At 35.1% G+C, this 20,875-nt stretch overlaps 3 protein-coding genes and 1 long non-coding RNA gene across 5 annotated transcripts; 2 read left to right on the top strand and 2 right to left on the bottom strand.

The window, feature by feature from the left end:
* Positions 1–428: 428 nt before the first annotated feature.
* Positions 429–3,116, bottom strand: LOC129896358 (uncharacterized). Its single transcript, XR_008767955.1, has 2 exons — positions 2,930–3,116; positions 429–898 (listed from the first exon to the last, which is right to left on the bottom strand). It is a non-coding gene; the product is annotated as an uncharacterized LOC129896358 (long non-coding RNA).
* Positions 3,117–5,957: 2,841 nt separating this feature from the next.
* Positions 5,958–11,680, top strand: LOC129895345 (pathogenesis-related thaumatin-like protein 3.5). 2 transcript variants are annotated; one of them, XM_055971059.1, is made up of 5 exons: positions 5,958–6,034; positions 7,231–7,745; positions 7,837–10,673; positions 10,885–11,146; positions 11,237–11,680. In XM_055971059.1, exons 3-5 carry the CDS (start codon positions 10,187–10,189, stop codon positions 11,379–11,381), a joined length of 894 nt encoding a protein of 297 aa, XP_055827034.1. In that variant the 5' UTR covers positions 5,958–6,034; positions 7,231–7,745; positions 7,837–10,186; the 3' UTR covers positions 11,382–11,680. The 2 variants fall into 2 exon arrangements, with proteins under 2 accessions (XP_055827034.1, XP_055827033.1); XM_055971058.1 differs by having other exon boundaries at positions 7,104–7,745.
* On the top strand, positions 6,028–6,715 carry LOC129895346 (uncharacterized). Its single transcript, XM_055971060.1, has one exon. It carries the CDS (start codon positions 6,029–6,031, stop codon positions 6,464–6,466), a length of 438 nt encoding a protein of 145 aa, XP_055827035.1. The 5' UTR covers position 6,028; the 3' UTR covers positions 6,467–6,715.
* Positions 11,681–11,785: 105 nt separating the features above from the next.
* LOC129895344 (DNA-binding protein BIN4) lies at positions 11,786–18,893 on the bottom strand. Its single transcript, XM_055971057.1, has 12 exons — positions 18,622–18,893; positions 17,909–18,167; positions 17,746–17,807; positions 14,810–15,035; positions 14,184–14,242; positions 14,049–14,102; positions 13,242–13,359; positions 12,884–12,930; positions 12,743–12,769; positions 12,458–12,533; positions 12,155–12,291; positions 11,786–12,073 (listed from the first exon to the last, which is right to left on the bottom strand). Exons 1-12 carry the CDS (start codon positions 18,667–18,669, stop codon positions 11,978–11,980), a joined length of 1,209 nt encoding a protein of 402 aa, XP_055827032.1. The 5' UTR covers positions 18,670–18,893; the 3' UTR covers positions 11,786–11,977.
* Between the last annotated feature and the right edge of the window lie 1,982 nt (positions 18,894–20,875).

Genomic DNA, 20,875 nt, shown 5'->3' with positions numbered 1-20,875 from the left:
AGTTAAAATTATATCAGATTGTGTAGGATTCGATCTTAGTACTAGTCCGTAACAATCAAGAAGCATGAGTCATTAGTGAAGCAAATTCAATGACTTGGTAAAACCCTCTCTCCAAGTCCTAAACAAGTTGGGTATGTAATAAATAAAGAAAGAAGCATGCTTCGGTCTACAATTACAAATTAAACTAGTGGCGAAACAGCAGCACATTTTGCAGTTAGGAAAACATTCAACCACCATAGAAAATAAAGTACAACATTCCCGGTATAATCTCACAAATAGGGTCGGGAATGGATAGTGTACACAGACGTTACCCTACAAGGTAAAAGCAGTACAAAGCAGTTTGAAAAAAGAAAATAGCAAGAGTGTAGAAGCCAATAAAAAATGTTAAATAAAACATGAAAAAGCATTACATAAAACGGAACAATCACTACCACAAAATAGTACGATAATCGAAGTGTAAGAAACAATAAATAGTAACAAATAGAATAACAAGAAACTCATAGATAATACTACGATTGCTAGTATGAAAGAGTATAGCCACTGCAGCAGAAGTATGCAACCATATAACTAATTCTTACAACACTAAATCAAAACACTAGGATTTCCACCCAAAAATAGAACCACAAGTAATTCTTCCAAATAATGAGAGGATGTGGAGACAAAATCGAATCACCAGTCCAGGCCGAGCTCGCAGTTAAGAAAAGTGGCATAAAATGACATTCCTTTCAAATAGCACACTAACACTGCATTGAGCCTTACACAGAGTGTATGCATTTGTTGCTTTTGAGTGTAAAAGCAAATGCATGAAAAACAACCTATTGCAACACCCATGTCGGATCCACCAAGATGCTCTAGTTTGGAGGTTCCAACAGGTACCCAACAACATTTATGAAGAGTCCTAGTAAACATAGAAAACAACGGAAAAGAATCCTCAGAACTTGAGTAACAGACTCTCAAATCAATGGGTCGATACATGATGGATGACATGTTCTTGAAAGAAAAGTACATTGATTATAATCCATCAGTCACCAAACCTGTTACAGAAAAGTAGTGCTAGAGCTGGCAGATCAGTACAAGAAGGTAATGACAGCAATGACCTCAAAAATCTTAGATCTCCTCAAGCATCTAGGTCTCCTATTAGAGTGACCTCATTCCCCTAGCCCTCAATCACAAGAAAGGGGGGAAGGATAAATGTCTTCAAAATCAAATAGCATCAGTTGCAGAAAATCAGACGCCAAGTGGAACTAAAAAGTAGAGAGCAGGAAATATAAAGACTCTTTCTTTTTCTATTTTTATGGAGTGAAATGAAATTACTAAGTAACTGACCAGCCAAGGGTAAAAAAATGCAACCAGGAAAAAAGGAATCAAGGGACTATGTACTTGTAAAATCATCTGTCCTCTATTCTAGGATCAAATGTTTGGCAAGTTGAACTATGTATTTGGCACTTGCAATATAGGCACTCCTCATTGGAATTAAAAAGTAGAGGGATTACAAATTACGGGGCTATGTAACTAATCAGAAAAAGAAAGAGGGGACTATGTTTGTTTCTTTGAAATGAAATATAATTTATGCTAGACATCAATGTCTTCACAGTTGAATCATGCATTTTAAGTAAACAAGCATGATTTTTTTTTGCATGTTCAACACCCAGATAAAGCAGGAGGGTGTATTGACGACCCATGTAAAACAGTATAAACATGGTGAAGCTATACTGAATGGGCTTTGAAACAGTGGAATGAATCCCGACAGCAAGTAATTACGGATTTAGGTGTAGTTGATGATTTGGAAAAAGGGGGAAAAAGAATCCTCAGAAACCTTTTTCAAATCAAACACCCAACATTGGTTGGAGTGTCATTCGGCACTTGCAATATGAGCATTCATCATTGGATTCTGAATAAGTACAACTGCACTGTTCAGGTGGAATCAACCAACCACTAAAATTGTAAATGTCCAACAGATTCAAACTAGTAACTAAAAGAATCATCACCGACACTTGCAAAATGGCATTCTGCACCACAATATAGCAGTAACAAACATATACATGCGCAAGTGAAAGATTTCATACTTCTGTTAGTTACAGTGTTGTGAGAACTGTTCAACTACAATACAGCATCATTACACGAAACAATGAACTTAACAAAATGCACTACCAACCAAAATAAAACAAATTTGATAACTCTAGTTTACCATTTACTTCCCCTTTGTGGAGACCTTTTTCCCCCTCCATAGGATCTCCCCCACTTTGCTCTCTTGGTGACTCAAACCCACAACCTCAAGCTTGGAGGTGAAGGGTGCTTTCCACTTGAGCTTGCGGAAACTGACACTGTCAAGCTTATCAAAGCATTTTCACTCATCTGTGTTTAGGTTACCAAAGTAACCTAAACAACAACAACAACAACATAGCTCGTGCTGTTAACTACCAAAATAACCTAAACTACAACAACAACAACAACATAGCTGGTGTAATCACACAAAGTGAAGTGTAGAGTATACGCTACCTTGAGGTAGAGTTGTTATTTGCAAGAGACCCTCAGCTCCAGGAAAAACATTTCAAAGCAGTTTGGTAAACGGAAATAAAGAAACCTAAGATTCTGAAATAACAAATTAATCTAGAACCAAGAGTGAATCATTTTAGACTAATATAACAAACTCCAAAGAAGAACAAAAAAATATATATTATCAAAGACGAAGAAGGTAAATGCATATCTGTTAGACGCCAAACATAGTACTACCTGAACAATAAAATCAATTAGCAATATCAGTTCCGCATATTTATTTTAGTAAAGAAATATGATTGCACAAGCAAAAACCCAGGAGGAAAAAAAAGAAGAAATATGGCGTTCAAGTAGTTGTTCCTATTGACAATATCAAATCAACGAGGAGTTATCGGAAACGGAAACATAAACAGAAAAAATAACATAAAACTACCAGATCGTGAAAGGAATAATTGTTCGAATTTCAGGATCAGTATTCAAACTCGCCATTTTGGCAAGTTGGAAAATGGAAATGGGAAATGGGGACTGGGACTTGCGGCGGAAATGTAGGGTTTCAGGCTGCGGAAAATATCTTGTAATTTCTCCAAAATACCCCACGAACTGTAATGGAAATTAAATAATTAAAATACTAACGTTTCATAATATCCTAGTAGGCTAGTATAGCTGCAAGAAATAGCTCATATTTTTTGGAAAAAAATTGAAGTTTAAATAATTTAATAAATTGATAATGACTGAAGCAAAATTGAAATTTTATCATAAAACTTTTGATTTAAGGGAAAATCATATTCTTACGGAGAAGTAGCAAACAAACTTTTATACATAATATGTCAAATCGGATACGAGCTAAACAACTTTTAAAAATAGAAAATACTATAACTTACTCCCTCCATCTCTATTTACTTGTCAAATATTTTCTAATTTAATTTTTCTTTTTATTTGTCAATTTTGACAAATTAAGAGATGACAAATTTTTTTCTTCCTATTATACCTTCAATTTATTAATATTGAGTTAATGTCTTTAAAAAATATAGTGATTAAATATGTTTAAAACTCTATCAATTAATATAGATAAAATAGTGTTTGAATTGACTTATTTTAAGTGACTTTTAATTTTTTTTTTAGTTTTGAAAATATTTGACAAAAAAAACATCTTTTTAAGGCTAAAAAGGTATGAAAAAAGGCAAAAAGTCAATTTAAAGATATATTTAAAAGTTATGTAAATATATCTTTTGAGAGATTATCCTTCTAACTAACATTAGGGTCAACATCAATATTTGTTGATCTATTGTTTAATCTTATAGAGAGTCTAATATTTGTATAACTCACAAAATATTAGTACGAAGTCTGATGTTTTTCTTTTTAAAATTTGGGGCCATGCAAATAATGTGAGAAGGAATTATAAGGTGGAGAATTAAATTATCATTAATAAGGTAAAAAATCAAGGAGCGAATCAAATGAGTTACTAAGATTTTCATTATAATATTTTCTTTTTAAAGCTTTCAATTTGCTCAAAAAATTCTATAGATCGTCGTCTAAAACATTCACAAGTTATGAGAGAAATAAAAATACGTCATTCTCCTTTATTTTGAGTTCTAATTATTCATATCAGATTTACTAATTCTCCCAACTGTTTTTAATAATTATATATTATTTTACTAATTAATAATTTTATATCAAATTTCAATCCATATATACCAAGATATATGTATTTTTGCTATCAGATAAAAATACAGATACATAGGGAGAGATGTAAGCGAGATAGGAGGAGGCGAGTGAGAGAGTCTATTTATTCAAAATACATCGAATCACACTATATATATATATATATCTAGGATATGATATACATTCTAAAATACAGATACATAGGAAGAAAGACGAGTGAGAGAGTCAGACAAAACTACTTGGATACACTGTATCTCGAATTAATTACACCTAATTTTGACCTCATGCATTCGAGATACATGAATCAAGGGACCAGAATTTGGCACGAATCATAATTTTGACAACTCACGAAAAAAAATATGTAATTAAGTGCTAAATTAGTGAGATTTATGATATTTGACCTAAATATCTAAGTAAATACAAAGATAAAAAGCCCATTTAGAGTTAGACTTGGCCCATAAAATGATGAGTAGAAGCCCAATACTAAATCCACCGATAAAAACGGGTTATGGTTGAACAAGTTAAGAGGACTCCCAACACGTGTCAAAGTCCGGTAGGTCCTTCAAGTCTCCTTTTTTTTTCCCCAGAAGTATACTTTAACGTTAGAAACCGACGACCTTGACAAAAAAGCTCCCACGAACAAAGGAAAATAAAAAAAAACCAAAAAAGCGTGGGGCACGTGACGGAAGATGCAACTCCCGTTAGAGTCGTAATTGTGACAGCACTAATACGACTTCGTATTGCGTCCACTAAACGGTAACAAACTTCATTAAATTACAGAAAATGACAAAATTAAATTTCACATTAGATCAATTTCGTGTGCATTTACATTTACGTCCAACGTCCCATACATGAGAATCGGATCAAAACACCTTATCCGTGTCCCACTTTCTCTATAAATACTCTTTCATACTCTTCCCATTTCTTTGCTTCACTATAGGCATAGCGCTGAAAAAGTCTCAGAGAGAGAAAGTGAGTGAGAAGTGCGTGAGAGAGAGGATAAGGAGGAGGAAGAGCTTGTTAGGTGTTCTTCATTTCGGTTTCATCGTAAGTTTTTTTTTTCCGTATTTTTTAGTTTCTTTTTTTCCCTGATTTTTTGTTGTATTTTTGTATGATTTTGCTTGAGAATTAGGTAGTTGTGATATTTATCTCTTTTTTTCGATAATTCTGTTGTACTTGTTCAGATTTGGTTGTAATGCTCTCATAAATGGTTGTGGGAGAGGAAAATTTGTACGTTTGAGCTGCAATTGGAATTTTTAACTGTTCATTTTGCCCTAGTTTGGTCAGTCATGATCAAGATCTTTGTTTTAGGTGTAATTTTAGAGATTTACCGTTGAATTTATTTTTTTAGGTGGAAAAGAAAGAATACAGCTAACCTAATAAAGAAATACTTTCATACAATGCTTGTAAACAAACAATATTACACTTTTGATAAAAACAAAAATGTAATTAGATTTACTTCTACATGTGTAAATTAACAGAGCTAAGATGTTATCTTTTGAATCAAAGGCCTTATTGTGAACAGTTAATAGTCAATTTCTTGCTGCTGATGACTATTCATACGCTCCTTTTCATTTCCCTATGAAGTTCTAACGCCCTGTGAATCCCCATCAGCAATTACTCGAATATTTTAAGCTAAGCTTTTTGATATTATGTTTCTTTACTTAGGTCTGCTTAGTCACCTGAATATTGCTTTTCAGTTTCCATAGGGAAAGATTTACGATGGTTATAGTCCTTTGAAACAAACAATTATATATCATGATCCCACCCACCAATCTTGACGGATCTTGTTTGTCTAGTCTGCAGAGCATCTGGGGCAAGGCGAGTGGGGTGTGGATACTCAAACTCAAGTTTTTTGATTAACTGAACAATGGAGGTACTTGGAAAATCTATGGTAGCAGTGCCTACAAATGTTATATATCTGTCAACTATTCTTGGCCAAGATGGCCCAAACCCTGTTCACAAGTGTGATTGGAAATGTGGAAATGAAAATGTCTGTGGGAACATGTACCGCTGCCGTCTAACTGGGCTGACACACATTTGTGACAAAAACTGTAACCAGCGAATATTATATGATAACCATAACTCTCTTTGCAGAGTTAGCAGACAGATTTTCCCTTTAACACAAGTTGAAATGCAGGCTGTGAAAGGTGTACGGAGGAAGTTTGATGCTGATAGTTCCCCTTCTGATAGCTGCGCCTTTAAGCGCAGAAGGGATGCACATTTCCATCCATCACCATTTGAAAGATCTTTCACTGCTGTTAGTCCCATTTGCAGTCAAGTTGGAGAGGGCATGGACTTGAACTAGATATAATAAATTTCCATCCTTTCGTCTGTTTAATTTTACTGTCTTTTCGGACTGGATTAGGAACAATTTCATAATTTCCATGGCAGACTAGATTGTCTTGCCACTTTGTAGGACTTATATTCTACATTCCTATGGACTGTAGCTCTTTTATAACTGTTTAGGAGTAACAATATTATGTCTGCAAACGCTGATATGCGCCTGAGTTGATGTCACGTGAAGTCTTTAACTATATATAGTGCAGTATTTGGTTTTACTGTCTAGTCTCTTTATACCTAAGTGGTTACAATTATCCCTTCTTTGGGTTGTCAAACATCTATATTGGATTGTTGGACTTATTTAATCGCCCACTAATCACTGTGACTAACTTTGGGAGGTTTATTGGAATCCAGTCCGTGGAACTATATACTTTGTTTCCTTTCCTACAGGAACTTGCCCCATCAGATGAAGCACACTCTTTTCAGTGAGCTCATTAAAGCTCACCTACTTTTATGACTTTTAACTCCCTATTATTTTGGCAGGTTTTGGAGGAAAGCTCTGTTTTATTTCATACTGTTGCATAGTCTCCTCTTAATTCAGTTTTTATGTGCTTTTTGAATAAGTTCCTCTAAGGCATCCTAAAATGGTTTTACTTTTGCAGGAACTCAAAAAGATTTACAGTCAGGAGAGTTGAGATATAGCTTATTTTGTTGATGTTTTATTATCTATCTTATTCATTAGCAGCAGAATCATGAGTTACTAACTAACTCTGTTCTTTTCTTATTCAGCAAATCTGTGTTCTTCCACGAGGTCTTGACTTTGAACAGAATCAGCTATATAAGCCTTGAACTCTTGAACAGGGATAGGTTTGTGGAAGAATCTAATGCTGCCAAATCAATTGGTCTTGTAACCACGCCGAAGTGTGACTACCCTGCTGTATCATCCTGAGTAATATAGTCTAATATCATGTCTGATCTTTTGAAAGCAAGGTCCTATTTGGTTGAAATGGCTTGGAGTCAGAGATCCGGTGTTTACTTCCACCTACATGTATCTGCTTTTTCTGATAGTGTTACCTGAAGGGGAATCTTTAGCAGCCAAACCAAAGGGTGCTGCAATCCACATTAAAGTTATTAACCTGTTGTTCAATTTGCTCCTCTGTCATTGCAAAAGAAAGGATTTTTTTTGTTTTAAGTGCTTGATGTCAGAGGTTTCGAGACTCTCTGCGTCTGAAAATTAGTGGCTCTTGTCATTTGTGCCCTTGCAGCTGCTCATTTGGACTTCACCAGAAAAGCTACACTTTGCTGTATGTTCCCCATTTCTTTGTGCTTTGAATTCTTAATTGGCGCTCAATGCAGTATTTGTTTATATGCTACTACTATCTTACTACTTTTCAGGATGACAAATGACAATGACCATACAATTTTGGCTTTCTCACTGTGGCGTTTGACAGCTTCGATTTAGCAATGTTTGTGGGATTGGCTTTGGTGAGTGGTAGGAGTCATAATACTCAAGAATATCATTTCCTACTGAAATGTCTTCTAGGAGAATGATCAATGCTCAAATCCAACATTGACCCACTCGGAGAAGACATCTTTGTCAATTGTGTATTTGGCAATGGAAGATTCATTGCAACAGAGCTCCCTTTAAGGCTTCCCTTTTCGCTTGGTTAGTGAGTAAGGAGGCATGCCATCTACAAAAGGTGGGTTTTCAGCTTTGCAGAAATTTTCTGCAATACTTGGCAAATTGGACAGCGTGAAATCCACTTGCGAGCTGCTGCTTTACTGGAAAAGAGAGGGACTTGGCAAAAAATCCGTGAAGACTTGTTGTGGAATAATATCATACCCCTTATAAGTCTCCATTCGGGATTGGGGATTTGCAGTCTGTACTTATATCCTTTATAAGACTGGGTCACTGCAAGTTTGCCATTTATAGTAAATTTCTCCAAAGGGAATACATCTTTATCGATATTTTAGCTACTTTCTTGATCAGCTGGTGATCTTATGCTGCTCTCATTTTTAAACATATGCGGTTACTCCTTGGATTATTTGTTTCTGTGGGTTTGTTCTAATTTGCTGTTTTTTCATAGTTATAAAAAATAAAAGACTTGACAGAAGAATAGTAGGAGTTCATCCCACTATAATCGTTATTTGTTCGATAGCTCTTTTTATGTACAGAATTGACAAAGTCAGGCTGGTCAAGATGTTTTGTTAAGTTTGCTGGTTTTGATCATTTGTGGTAAATTTCTCCCCTCTTTCAGTAAATTAGCAATATGTATATTTTTATTTCTGTTGATAGTGAATAAGACTATAGAGAGTACATATAAATCTTTTAATATAGAGATGGTGAAATTGATTATGGTGGGAGTCGTCCAAAACTACCTCCATTATAATTGGCTATTGGAGTTGGTTGGATCTGACGACATCCACTAAGTTACAGTGGAAACAAAAAGAGAGGCCATTTATTCATTTCCATTTAATTCTCAACCGAAAAAAATATGGGAAAAGTCATTCCTGCAAAACCCAACACACCTGCTTAGCTCCATGAAAGCTACTAGTTTTTTTTTTTCATTAAATAAAAGGTAAAGAAATTAATCAAATAAACGTATGGAATAAGCTGCCTAGTCAAATTAATCAAATAAACGTAAGGAATAAGCTGCCTAATCTTTCTTTTTCTTTTTTCTATTTCAATAACTTACAAATAAACGTACTGAATAAGCTGCCTAGTCTTTCTTTTTCTTTCTTCTATTTCAAAAACTTACTTCTAATATTGCATAAGACTGCCCAATGTCTCAATAAATAGTCCTTATGTGTTTTTTTTTTCTCCTCTCCTGTTTCGAAGTGATGGATGTTTACCATCTGAGCAACTCACTCTTATCTATTCTTAGGCTTGACACTTTGTAGTTGTTCCAGACCTAGTAACGAAGACTGGATATCTATTATTCTACCTGTTCCAGTTTATATACACTTTTTTTAAACTCATTTCAGAAAGAATGTTGGTTAGGTCAGTTTCTCAAACACTTACTTTACATTCACGTCTCAGTCTATGTCTCAGTCTATACGACTCATTTTTAAATTTAGAAACAATTGATTCATACTTGATATTTTTTTCTCTCTTAATAAGAAGCTTTTATGAACACATAAATTTTATGACATATTTAAAGTCACAAGTTTCAAATCACACAAATACAACATGCTCCTTTAGTGTTAGACAACAATTTCAAAATTCTTTATTCTTTTCGCTAAAATTCAATATCGATTTAAACTACGTTTGCGTAACAACATGCCCCTTTACTGTTGTTGGTAACAGTTTTTCTATTTGTTTATAAATTTATAGGAATCTAGATACCCTTTCATATAGTCTAACCTTTTTATGCACTACAAACAAAATTGATTCATTTCCAAAGATAAATTTAAACAAACAAACAAAAAAACTAGGTCGTGGGGACAATCTTATGATACTGTATGGTTTCTATAGACATGCATCCTCGAAGTTGCTAAAGAAAGGAATTGCTTCTTATTGGGATTTGGAGCCATCCAAGATACAAAGAAATGCTAAATCCAGAGGTGTGGTGTTGCAGCTGATGAATTAGCTTAAGCAACTTCACAATATGGATTTTGTATCAAATATGTGAAATTCCTTTCCACTTACAAATATGTAGGGTGGTTCCCCTTCTACCCCTTAACTTTATTTTTTCCAAAAGTATAGGACAAAGACATCAGCCATAAACTAAAGGACCATAATAATATGCTCAGCATAACATCCTGGAAAGAGCTTTCAACTTCGTTGCTTTTCTGCGCGTTGATTTCTCATTCTTTTGCCTCCACTTTCACCATTACTAACAACTGTCCGTATACAATATGGCCTGGTACATTGTCTGGTTCCTCATCACCTCGACTTTCCACGACGGGCTTTCAATTGAATGCTGGCCAAAGCGTCAGCATTCCAAGTGTCACGGGATGGTCAGGTCGCATTTGGGCAAGGACTGGGTGCACTTTTGATGCGTCTGGTGTTGGCTCTTGTCAAACAGGTGACTGTGGTGGTAAGCTTGAATGTGATGGTCTTGGTGCCACACCACCTGCCTCTCTCTTCGAGATAACTCTAGGGACGGGAGACACCAAAGATTTCTACGATGTCAGCATTGTTGACGGTTATAATCTGCCAATGGTTGCAATCCCAGAGGGAGTTCATGGTGGATGCAATGCCACTGGTTGTGTTTCCAATCTTAACATGGGTAAGCTCCATATCTAGTTGTTTCCTTCCAGCAAGCAAAAGTGCCGGTAACTACGCCCACTACAGCTGAGGCAGATGAGAATAAATCACCTAGCTTCTTTGCCTCTACTAGAATTTGAACCCTCAAACCCAGCTCATTGGTTGGTAGACCATACCCTTAGATGCAAATAAAGCAGAAAAGACTGACAATTTTTTTTCCAAATATCTAACAGGTTGTCCAAAAGAACTTCAAGTGGTGGGTGGAGATGGAGAAGGGAATGTAGTAGCATGTAAGAGTGCATGTGAGGCCTTTGGTTTAGACCAGTATTGTTGTGCCGGAGAGTTTGCCAATCCAACAACTTGTCGTCCATCATTCTATTCCAGCATCTTTAAAAGAGCTTGTCCAAGGGCTTATAGCTATGCATATGATGATGGCACCAGCACTTTTACCTGCAAGGCTTCCGACTACACAATCACCTTCTGTCCCATGAATGGGTAATGTATATAACTATATCTCATTATCCAAACACTAGATCTTATGTTTTCTATTTTCCCTTAATCTACCACTATTGGATTGCGAAACAGGGTGAAGAAACCCAACGGTGGAGAAACAATTCCACCTATTGAAGAAAGTAAAATGGAGAAGTTCCCAGGGATGATCTCACTGTCAAACATTCTCCTTCCCTTCCCCATGCTGAGTGCACTGCTACTTCAGTTAATATCTCTATAATTAAAACAAAATTGCATAAATCAGGATATGTTTTGGCATAACAAGAGAACGGGACAGTATGTTGTACTACAACATTAGAGGTGACTGGACATATGACAAAGTTTAGGAATGTTATCTCAAGAAATAGCAGGGCATTCCTGAGGAAACTTATAGCAAAACCAATAAATATGACAACTTATTTACAATATCGACAGTATCTTGTACCACAACATTATGCCTCTTTATTTGATTATCATATTCTGCGCACTAAACAAAAATATAGAAAATCAGATGATTTGTTCAATCAAACCAACGAACCTCTAAATTCACCTCTAACAGGACAAATACAAGGAAAGAGCAAATCACATTCAGAGATGGAAGCTCATTGACATTAGAATTTTTTATGGTAATATGGAGGATAATCATACTAAAATCTTGCAAATAATACATATTGTGTGGCCTCAACCAATTATCTAGTTTCCCAAGACTACTTTCGTTAGCTTTAAAAAATTTACGATCAGTATAAGTATACAAAGCACAGAAGAAAATGAAAGAAAATGGGAAAAGAAAATAATGAGAATACATAGCGAATGAAAAGAAATATGTACAGTATTAGCTTATTTTTTGCTCTTGCTTTTCTTCTGCACTTGAGGTTTCTTTTTTACTTTCTTTGGTATCTTTGCTCCCTTCTTGCCCTTCTTTTGTTCCATAGCCTGCACAGCAAGCTTGAATCTCAATTTATGATCTAGAAAGTGGAGCAATTGTTAGTGGTAAACAAAAAGAACAGAGCATACCGATGCTCTCTTAGCTTTTGCTTTGACATTCCCATTGGGCTGATGATCAACATTCTCATTATGGTCACCTTGGGAAGCTGGTCGAGGCAAATTTTCAGCCTCCTCATCCGAATCAAATGTGAAACCATCAAGAGTCCCTATTAATATCAAAGGATTGATTAAAATGTAGTTAATTCAAATTGGACTGTAAATGGCTTCATTTCCAAAGTGAAACACAAAGAAGACAGTTGAAACTACATGCTACAAAAAATAATTAAAAAAAATAATAATTAAAATATATATATATATCGATGGAACCACTACCTTCAACCATGGTTTCAGCATCATAAACATTTGATTGTGACTTCAGCTGTATGAAGTCATTCATGATGGCCTCCACCTGATCAGAGCGCATAATCATCAATTAACAGCAAAAATCTTAACTTATTTCTAAAAAAATTGTAGAGAACACTCCGATAAATTGGATAGTAAAATGAGAGACAGACAGTAAACCAGCGTCAGAATAGCAAATCTAATGCTAAACATCATCTCGCCAATTTCTTCACTATGGACAGAGCAGATAAATCAGTAAGCAAGACAGAAACAAACCTTTGCTTCTGATGGTCCAAAGCTTACCTAGAAAAAAGAAAATTTATGTTAGATCTACATATGAGAAGGTGGGTGGGTGTGTGAGCAGGAGGAAGGATAGGTAAAGACAGCGAATAATTGCTTGAGACAAGAGTGTCATACCACACAAAACGTCCTGGAAGGCAATATTGTCGTTTTATATATGGTTCCTGAGATATAAAAGAACTAAAGTGTTCATATAAAATTTCATATTAACCATAGTATATAAGATTGCAAGATTTTCTTTTTTTGGAAATTGCTAGTCTCAACTCTCAAACCTAAAGCAAAATATGCTTGTTTTTATGTTCTGTAAACATTGGGCTAAAGTAATTATGATAGCATATTCTTTCAAGTTAACAAATTCTTGTCATGCCAGAATGATAATGATGAGCTATGACATTGTTTGAAACATATTAAAAAGCAGCCACGGTCAGGACTTGAAAGAATTTGGTAAACAAACGTTTGAGAAACATGTATGAACCTTTCAAATCAAGAAGCATTTCATGGTTTCCTGATGGACCATCCGAAACAATTATCCTCCCGACAGCACCCACATCACCACTCAGATCTACGGAATCACCTTCACACTCCACAAGTGCCTATATCAAAGTGATGCAAAGCTTGACAAAGTTTAGCAGAAAATAACAGAACAGATTGGGGAAAAAAGAAACAAAAACAAATACAAGTACAAAATTAACAATCCATTAGTTGTAGCAACAACATCTAACTTGATCTTGTTAGGGAGCACTTTCCTTTTAAATGAGCCTTATGCAATGTGTATCCGGATTAGTCAGGGGCCCAAATGTGGTTACTGGACACCAGGTGAGAAACAAAGAAGGCATCGATTTTGATCAAAAATCCATGGAAGTGCCAACTTGTTAATGCCTAAACACGATTTTTTTATTTATTTTTGACGTCGTGTTGCTAATTGGCGGACACCTCAACTCTTACCAGCACAAATAAGGTAACACTGCCCACTAAAAACTTAAGCAGATGGGAAAATTCAACTAGTGTCACCTACATGACATTTTTTGGAAAAACATAGTATGGTGAATTTTTAGATGCCAAATTGGCATAAGCCACCATATCCTCTTTCTCTGACATTTAGAACGATACCTTTCAGTTTGAAAAAAGAAGAAAAAAAAAGGGGGTGCAAACTAGGAATCTCTGAACTAATTGGCTGATTTGAGAAGGAAATTTGCTGGAAGGAAAAGAATAATAAGACAAACAGACAAACCATAGTAATCACCTCCACGCCAAGAGAGTCACTACACTCTGCTTACTTTACCTTTGTCCTCTGTACTTTCTCGGGAAGCACCAAAGGCAGCCTTGAAGATGCCAACTATACACAATAATCATAAAAGTGAATCAGTGAACAGTCAACATATCCAAAGATCCATCAAGGATTACTAAAGTTTCTCACATTTGTTCCGCTTTGTTTCTCTGGAATATTTTCCTCCACGGCTTCCATGTCTTCCTTCTCTATATCAATTTCAAACAATACATTACAAAGAAAAATAATAAAATGCCTTGAAAAACAACAATTCCACAAGATAAAGAGCGCAGAGCCATATTTTAAGCTTAAACAAACACTTGCTACATATGTTTTGAGATCCATTCACCTCTAATATATTAATAGCCTATTTGACCAAGCTTTTTGGAGGCCAAATGTACTTTTTTTTCATTCAAAATGCGCTTATTTTTTTAAAAAAAAGTTAGGTGTTTGGCGAAGCTTTTAGGAAAATAAGTGTAATTGGGGAGTAGCAGAAGCTATTTTCCCGACACTAAAAAAATTAGATTTTCTCCAAAAGTACTTTTCTAAAAAGCACTTTTGAGAAAATACAATTAGGAGCACTTATTAAGAGCTTGGCCAAACATTAGTTACAGCTCAAAATGTTTTTCAAATTGATTAGCCAAACACAAACTGCTTCTCACCAAAAAGTAGTTTTTTGAAAAGCACTTTTCAAAATAAGCAAATTTTAGAAGCTTGGCCAAACAAGCTAATATGTCATATGGTTAGAATTCAGAAGCTAGAAACAGACGGCTTACCTTCATTCAGCTGATTCTCTAGTTTTATATTCTTTTCCTGTTCCTCTTTCTTCATTTTTTTCTTAGGAGATTTTTGCTTAGACAGTACATCATTTTCTTCTTTCTTTGTAGCTTCAGCATCGTGGATAAGCAACTCTTTGTCAAGGACTTCCTCCACTTTTATGGAACTGCCATCATGAGGAGACTCAGAATCCGATGACAACGTACAGACTGAATGACTGGGTTCCTGTATGAACCAAAAATATGATTGAGATCAAACTAAGATCACTACGGTCGACAATGTTTGCATAGTAGTTAATAATAAAGTGTATGGGGGATCCTGACTGTGAGGATTAAGCCTACATGTCTGTGAACTCCGGGCATCTGATCAAAGGAGAAAACAAGATGCCTACACCATATTGTGATAATTTTCATAAGGATGGCCAAAGTAAAATCACCACTTATAGCAATTGCCAAAACTAATGATAACAAGTGGGAGTACCATTACTGATACCTAGAATGAGAAAAGTGTTTATGTGACTCTTAACAGATTACATTGGGTAAGGATAAAGATATGTCAAAAGGTTTGAATCTGCACGATTCTGGACGAGTTAATCAAAGTATGAAAAATCAATTGTCCAAGAACAGATTCTGGGTAGAGTAGCTATTTCAAAATATAATAAACTGTCGCATTAAGCAATTGCATCATTCTAGCATACCAAGAGTTTTGAACTACCTCGGCTGTTCCTGAAGCCAAGAACAGTATTTCCAGCCAAACTAAATTGCTAGCTAGTGAACATCTTTTGCTTCATAAGAAGAGAATACAATCAAGAAACTGATTACGATAAGTTAGAAGTGCAGTGGCAATTTTGCAGACATATTCCACAGTGAATGCTTATAAGAAACTAATTAGAAGAATAACTGTTCTATCAGAAAACTATCATCGTACTGATATGTCTAGGCTCTTTTATCTATTTACTCTTCAACAACAACATACCCAGTGAAATCCCACAAGTGGGGTCTAAGGAGGGTAGAGCGTGCAGAGACCTAACCCCTACCTCGTGGAGGTAGATAAGCTATTTTCGGAGGACCCTCGGTTAGAGTACAACAAATCAAAGTAGGTATGAAAAAGGGAAACGTCAGTTTAAAAAACATAGCAACAAGGAAACAATAAGAAACAACAAAATAGTGTAATAACCGAAACACCATAAACAACATATGAGGATAGAAATAAAAAGCAAGACACTAAGAGAATAAGGCTAATACTACGACAACTACCATCAAGCCTAAAACCGTCGAAAAGCAAGACAGCAGTCCACTACCTACTAATCTTCTACCCTAATCTGCAACCTCCACACCCTCCTATCTACTTGGTAAGCTGAAATTGCATTATGTCATGTCTAATCACTTCTCCTCAATACTTTTTCGGCCTACCTCTACCTCTCGTCGTACCAACTACATCCAACCTTTTGCACCTCTTCACGGAGCATCTCCTTATCACATGCCCAAGCGATCTCATCTCGCTTCTCTCATCTTGTCCACCACGAAGGCCATTCCCACATTGGCTCGAATATCCTCATTTCTAATTTTATCACTCTTAGTATGCCTGCACATCTATCTCAGCATCCACATTTCCGCAACTTGCATCTTCTAAACATAGGGGGGTTTGACTGGCCAACAATCCGCCCTATACAACAAAGTTGGTCTAACCACCACACCGTAAAACTTATCTTTAAGTTTAGGTGGTATATTTTTGCCACACAAGACTTAGGAGGCAAGCCTCCACTTCATCCACGCTGCACCAATACGATATGTGACATTGTCAATATCCCATTTCCTAAAGACCTAAGATACTTGAAATTATCTCTCTTGGGAATAGCATGTGTGTCAAGACTCACTCCCACGCCCGCCTCATGCATTGCACTCCAAATATTTCGTTTTGGTTCTGCTCAACCTAAACCCTTTAGAGTTTAGAGTTTGCCTTCACACCTCCAACCTAGTATTAACTCCACTGCATGTCTCATCAAACAGTACTATTTTGTCTGCAAATAACATACACCATGGCACTTCATCTTAAATATACCGTGTCAATTCATCCATCACCAAGGCAAATAGAAACGTGCTAAGTGTTGATCTTTGGTGCAACCCCATCTCAACTGGAAAATGCTCCAAGTCTTCTTTCACCGTTATAACCCGAATCCTGGATCTATCATACATGTCTTTCATCGTCACAATGCAAGTCACCAACACACCTCTAATCTCCAGGCTTCTCTAGAGGATTTCCCTTGAGACTTTATCATAGGTCTTTCCAAGTCAATGAACACCATATATAAGTCCCTCTTCCTTTCCTTATATATCTCCACCGATCTCCTCATAGGATGGATGACTTTTGTAGTAGATCGCATTAGCATAAATCCGAACTGGTTCTCGAAAATGGACACCCATTTACTCTTCATTTACCAAAAAAATGACTGAAGAGTTGACTGATCGACTTTTGAAGTCATGATTTTCTTGCGCTTCATTGCCTCGAATCCTCTTGAATGAGAGTGGTGCCTTCGAGAGCGCGAACATAGGTGGTGCATGGTTTTCATCAGCTCATGTCGTAGGTTTGATCTTTCTAGGGGCATATTTGGTATTGCTTCTTTGATCATTGTGCATTGAAGATTATCAATGGAGCAATCATTGACTGCGCCATCTCCAAAGTATGATTGGTATAGAGCTCGCTAGAGATAGGGGCAAAATAAATATAAAAGCAAAGATCAAGGGTCTCATTTAAGTTGCATAGGAGAAAAAACATACGGTACCATACAAGTAGTGGCTTCTTTGACATTCTTTGAGTACTCAAGTATTTAACCCACTCTCTATAAATTCTCTATCAATGATAAAAGCTGAACTTCCATGACTGATGATAGTTCAGTAAATTAAAAAATAAAGACAGATAATAGGAAGCAACTTACTTTATCTGTAAAAGGCTTCTCCAACGCTCTTCTCTTCGTGAAAGCCTTGTCAGTGCCTTTTCCTGTATCATTGCAAAGAGAAGATCGTTACAGGGCACTTCTTTAACTTCACACTTTCAAGCTAATGCAATTGATTCACTCGGTAGAATGGATTAGCTAATACCTTTTTTTTCACTCTGATTTTCCTTCTTTCTCTTCCTAGTAGGTGTGCGGTCTACTTTTTCATTTTTAATTGGAGAATTTATTTCAGACATATTTGGGAGTTGAGATCCATGCCCATCCTGACTACTAATGGCTTCTGAAAGTGATATTTTATCCTTCTGAAACAGCTTACTCAGATTGACGCTATCCTCATCATCATATAGATGGTTGTTATTTAGGGGAGATTCAGATCCGGATGACAAGGTTATCGCAGCAGGTGCCTGCATCATTTTAACATCAGATTGTCTTGGTCATTAACAGGAACATGGAACAACAACAGAACAAATAATAACTAAACAATGCCCACTCTTTCAACTAAAGTGTGTGGAGAACCAATTAATATCAAAACAGCAGAACTTATACTTTAATAATGACCTTAAAATATCAACCCCCAAATTCGCATACCCTAACACAAATGTATTCTAGAACTACATCCATGTACTTGAATCTACCTCCGCCAAGAAGCACTACGAACAATACTGACAGCTTTACATGAGCAAAGGCAAGAGTGAACACAATTTAAAATCATGCAGCTGAAAGACCAATCACACTGAAGTTTAAACTCAATCACATGATTGTTCAATTAATTAAACATAGATTCAGTGCATAAAATCGATTTTGAGAAGTGCATTGCGAGCAAATGTATGAATTCGGATGAAAACAAAACAGGTATACCTGAAAAGTGCGGAGCCAATCTGGAGATTCTTCTCTAGAATCACTCATTTTTCTGAGTTTTGAGAGAATAATTTCAGTGGTTACTATAACCCTTGCCTGCGAGAGAAAAAACAGTGAGAAGTTAAAGTGAAAAATATGAGTATTGATGTAATATACGTATATCTTTAAAGGCCGGATACTGGAAATTTTTTTCCCTCCATTTGATTTCAGATTTACATAGGAAAAGGCTTGTAAGTAGTAGATGCTTGTGAGTTGTGAGGGTTGTAGACTTGTAGTCTTCATAAATTTATTCTTTATTTTATAATTTTTATAAGAGATTTTAAAAAAAAATTATTTTCTTTTGTGCAATCTGAAAATCATTATATGTAATCATTTCCTCATTTTGAGCTGGACTATGAATTATGATGATGTAAATCAATATCATAAAGTAATATAAAAGTTTAAACTCCTTTCATTTTCATTTATGAATATATACATTAATACATTTAAAAAATTGTCCTTTCTAAAATTTCAAATAATTTAATTTAATTTTTTTATTTTTTATCCTAACTTTTATAATTCTAAAATTTAAATAATCTGATTAATTTTTTTTGTTTTTATCCTAGTTTTATAGTTATAAATATTATAACAGTTTGAAATCTCGAGTTTCAAAACTCTTATAATCACACAAATGTTATATAACAACAATAACATACTCATTGAAATCCCACAATTGGGGTCAAGGAGAGTAAAATGTATGTAAACCTTATTCTACCTCATGGAAGTAGAGAAGTTTCCAAAAAAAATTTGGCTCAAGTGCAGCAAATTCAGATATAAGAAGGAGACCATGCAAAAAATACAGCAAGTAATAATAAAACACTGTGATAATCAAAACACACTAAATAACATACTAGGATAGATTATTGTAAACAATAATAAACACAGAGAAATATAAATTAAAAAAATAAGAACTACAATAATACAACTAGTACAATGACAAACACCAACTACCATAAGCAAGACAACACGGCACTACCTATTAATCTTCTACCCCCTCCAATCTAAGGTCATGTTCTCGATAACCTAAAGTTAGGTCATTTCTTGTCTTATCACCTCTCCATCTTTGGCCTACTTCTGTCTCTCCCCGTATCGTGTATAACCAATATCTCGTACTTCTTCACTGGTGCGTCTACGCATCTCCTTTTCAGTTTGCACATGTCAAAACCATCTCAGTTTCGCTTCCCTTATCTTGTCCACTACGGAGGTCACTCTCACCTTATTATAAATATCCTCATTTTTTAATTTTATCACTCCTAATAAGACCACACATCTCACCTCTAACATGGACGTAAATATTATGCTAACGTATTTAGAATGGTAAGTTTTAAAAGTTTTGTTTCTTTCTCTCTAACTTGTTTTTGTGACAATTTATTTTTGATATGTCTAAAAGAAAATGCATGTTCCTATTTGGACTCGAGAATCAACGCAAAAATGGAAGGGATTTCAAACCTTATGACCCAATAACCAAAAATATGAAAATTGGGAAAAGGAGAACTTGGTCAGAAACAGAAGTATAATACGAAATTTTTTCATACGTGCCTCTCACACACATATATATACACCCCAAATTTGGTCAATATATAATAAAGTAAACAAAATGTTTAGGTTTCTTAATAGACAGTTTCTTTAATTTTCTAAAATTAATTTATTTTGAAAAGTACAATAATAATATATTCAGTATAATTTTATACGTGAGCTTTGTGAAAAATAGTGTATACACCTCAACTCAAGTAAATGTGTATTCACAAAAAATATTTTTGGTGAGAAACATTTTTTGTTTGACTAATACATTTTAAAAACACTTTTGAGCATCAATTAGTGCTTGACCAACTTTATAAAATAAAAGTGTTTTAAGTGTATATTTTTGTTTAAAAAAAGAAAGAAAATGTATTTTTGCTCAAAAGTGATTTCCAAAAAAGTACAAAACAGTTTTTTTTAAGGAGAAACTACCTAATTATACAAACATTCCTACCATATTTACTAATGCTCCCTATAATTTGAAATAATTATATTTTATATCACTAATTAATAATTTCATACCAGATTTCAAGTCAGATACACTTAGATACATATTTTTTTTATATCACTAATTAATAATTTCATACCCAATATATATTATTTTATTTATATCATTTTATGTGGACACAAATAGAATTAGGAGAGTTAATCAAATTTTCATATAATTTTTAAATATTACAGTATTTCTAACATAATT

Source organism: Solanum dulcamara, chromosome 7 (assembly GCF_947179165.1).
Source record: "Solanum dulcamara chromosome 7, daSolDulc1.2, whole genome shotgun sequence".
Classification (NCBI taxonomy): Eukaryota; Viridiplantae; Streptophyta; class Magnoliopsida; order Solanales; family Solanaceae; genus Solanum; species Solanum dulcamara.
The sequence above is the reverse complement of the archived record's forward strand: the minus strand, read 5'-3'. Positions and strand labels throughout refer to the sequence as shown.

Coding starts and splice junctions, on each gene's coding strand:
- LOC129895346 (XM_055971060.1), top strand. CDS start 6,029: ATGGAGGTACTTGGAAAATCTATGGTAGCAGTGCCTACAAATGTTATA.
- LOC129895345 (XM_055971059.1), top strand. CDS start 10,187: ATGCTCAGCATAACATCCTGGAAAGAGCTTTCAACTTCGTTGCTTTTC. Junction 10,674..10,884: donor TGTTTCCAATCTTAACATGG/GTAAGCTCCATA, acceptor AATATCTAACAG/GTTGTCCAAAAGAACTTCAA. Junction 11,147..11,236: donor ACCTTCTGTCCCATGAATGG/GTAATGTATATA, acceptor ATTGCGAAACAG/GGTGAAGAAACCCAACGGTG.
- LOC129895344 (XM_055971057.1), bottom strand. CDS start 18,669: ATGAGTGATTCTAGAGAAGAATCTCCAGATTGGCTCCGCACTTTTCAG. Junction 17,808..17,908: donor AAATCAGAGTGAAAAAAAAG/GTATTAGCTAAT, acceptor GCAATGATACAG/GAAAAGGCACTGACAAGGCT. Junction 12,292..12,457: donor TGCTGAAACCATGGTTGAAG/GTAGTGGTTCCA, acceptor TGATATTAATAG/GGACTCTTGATGGTTTCACA.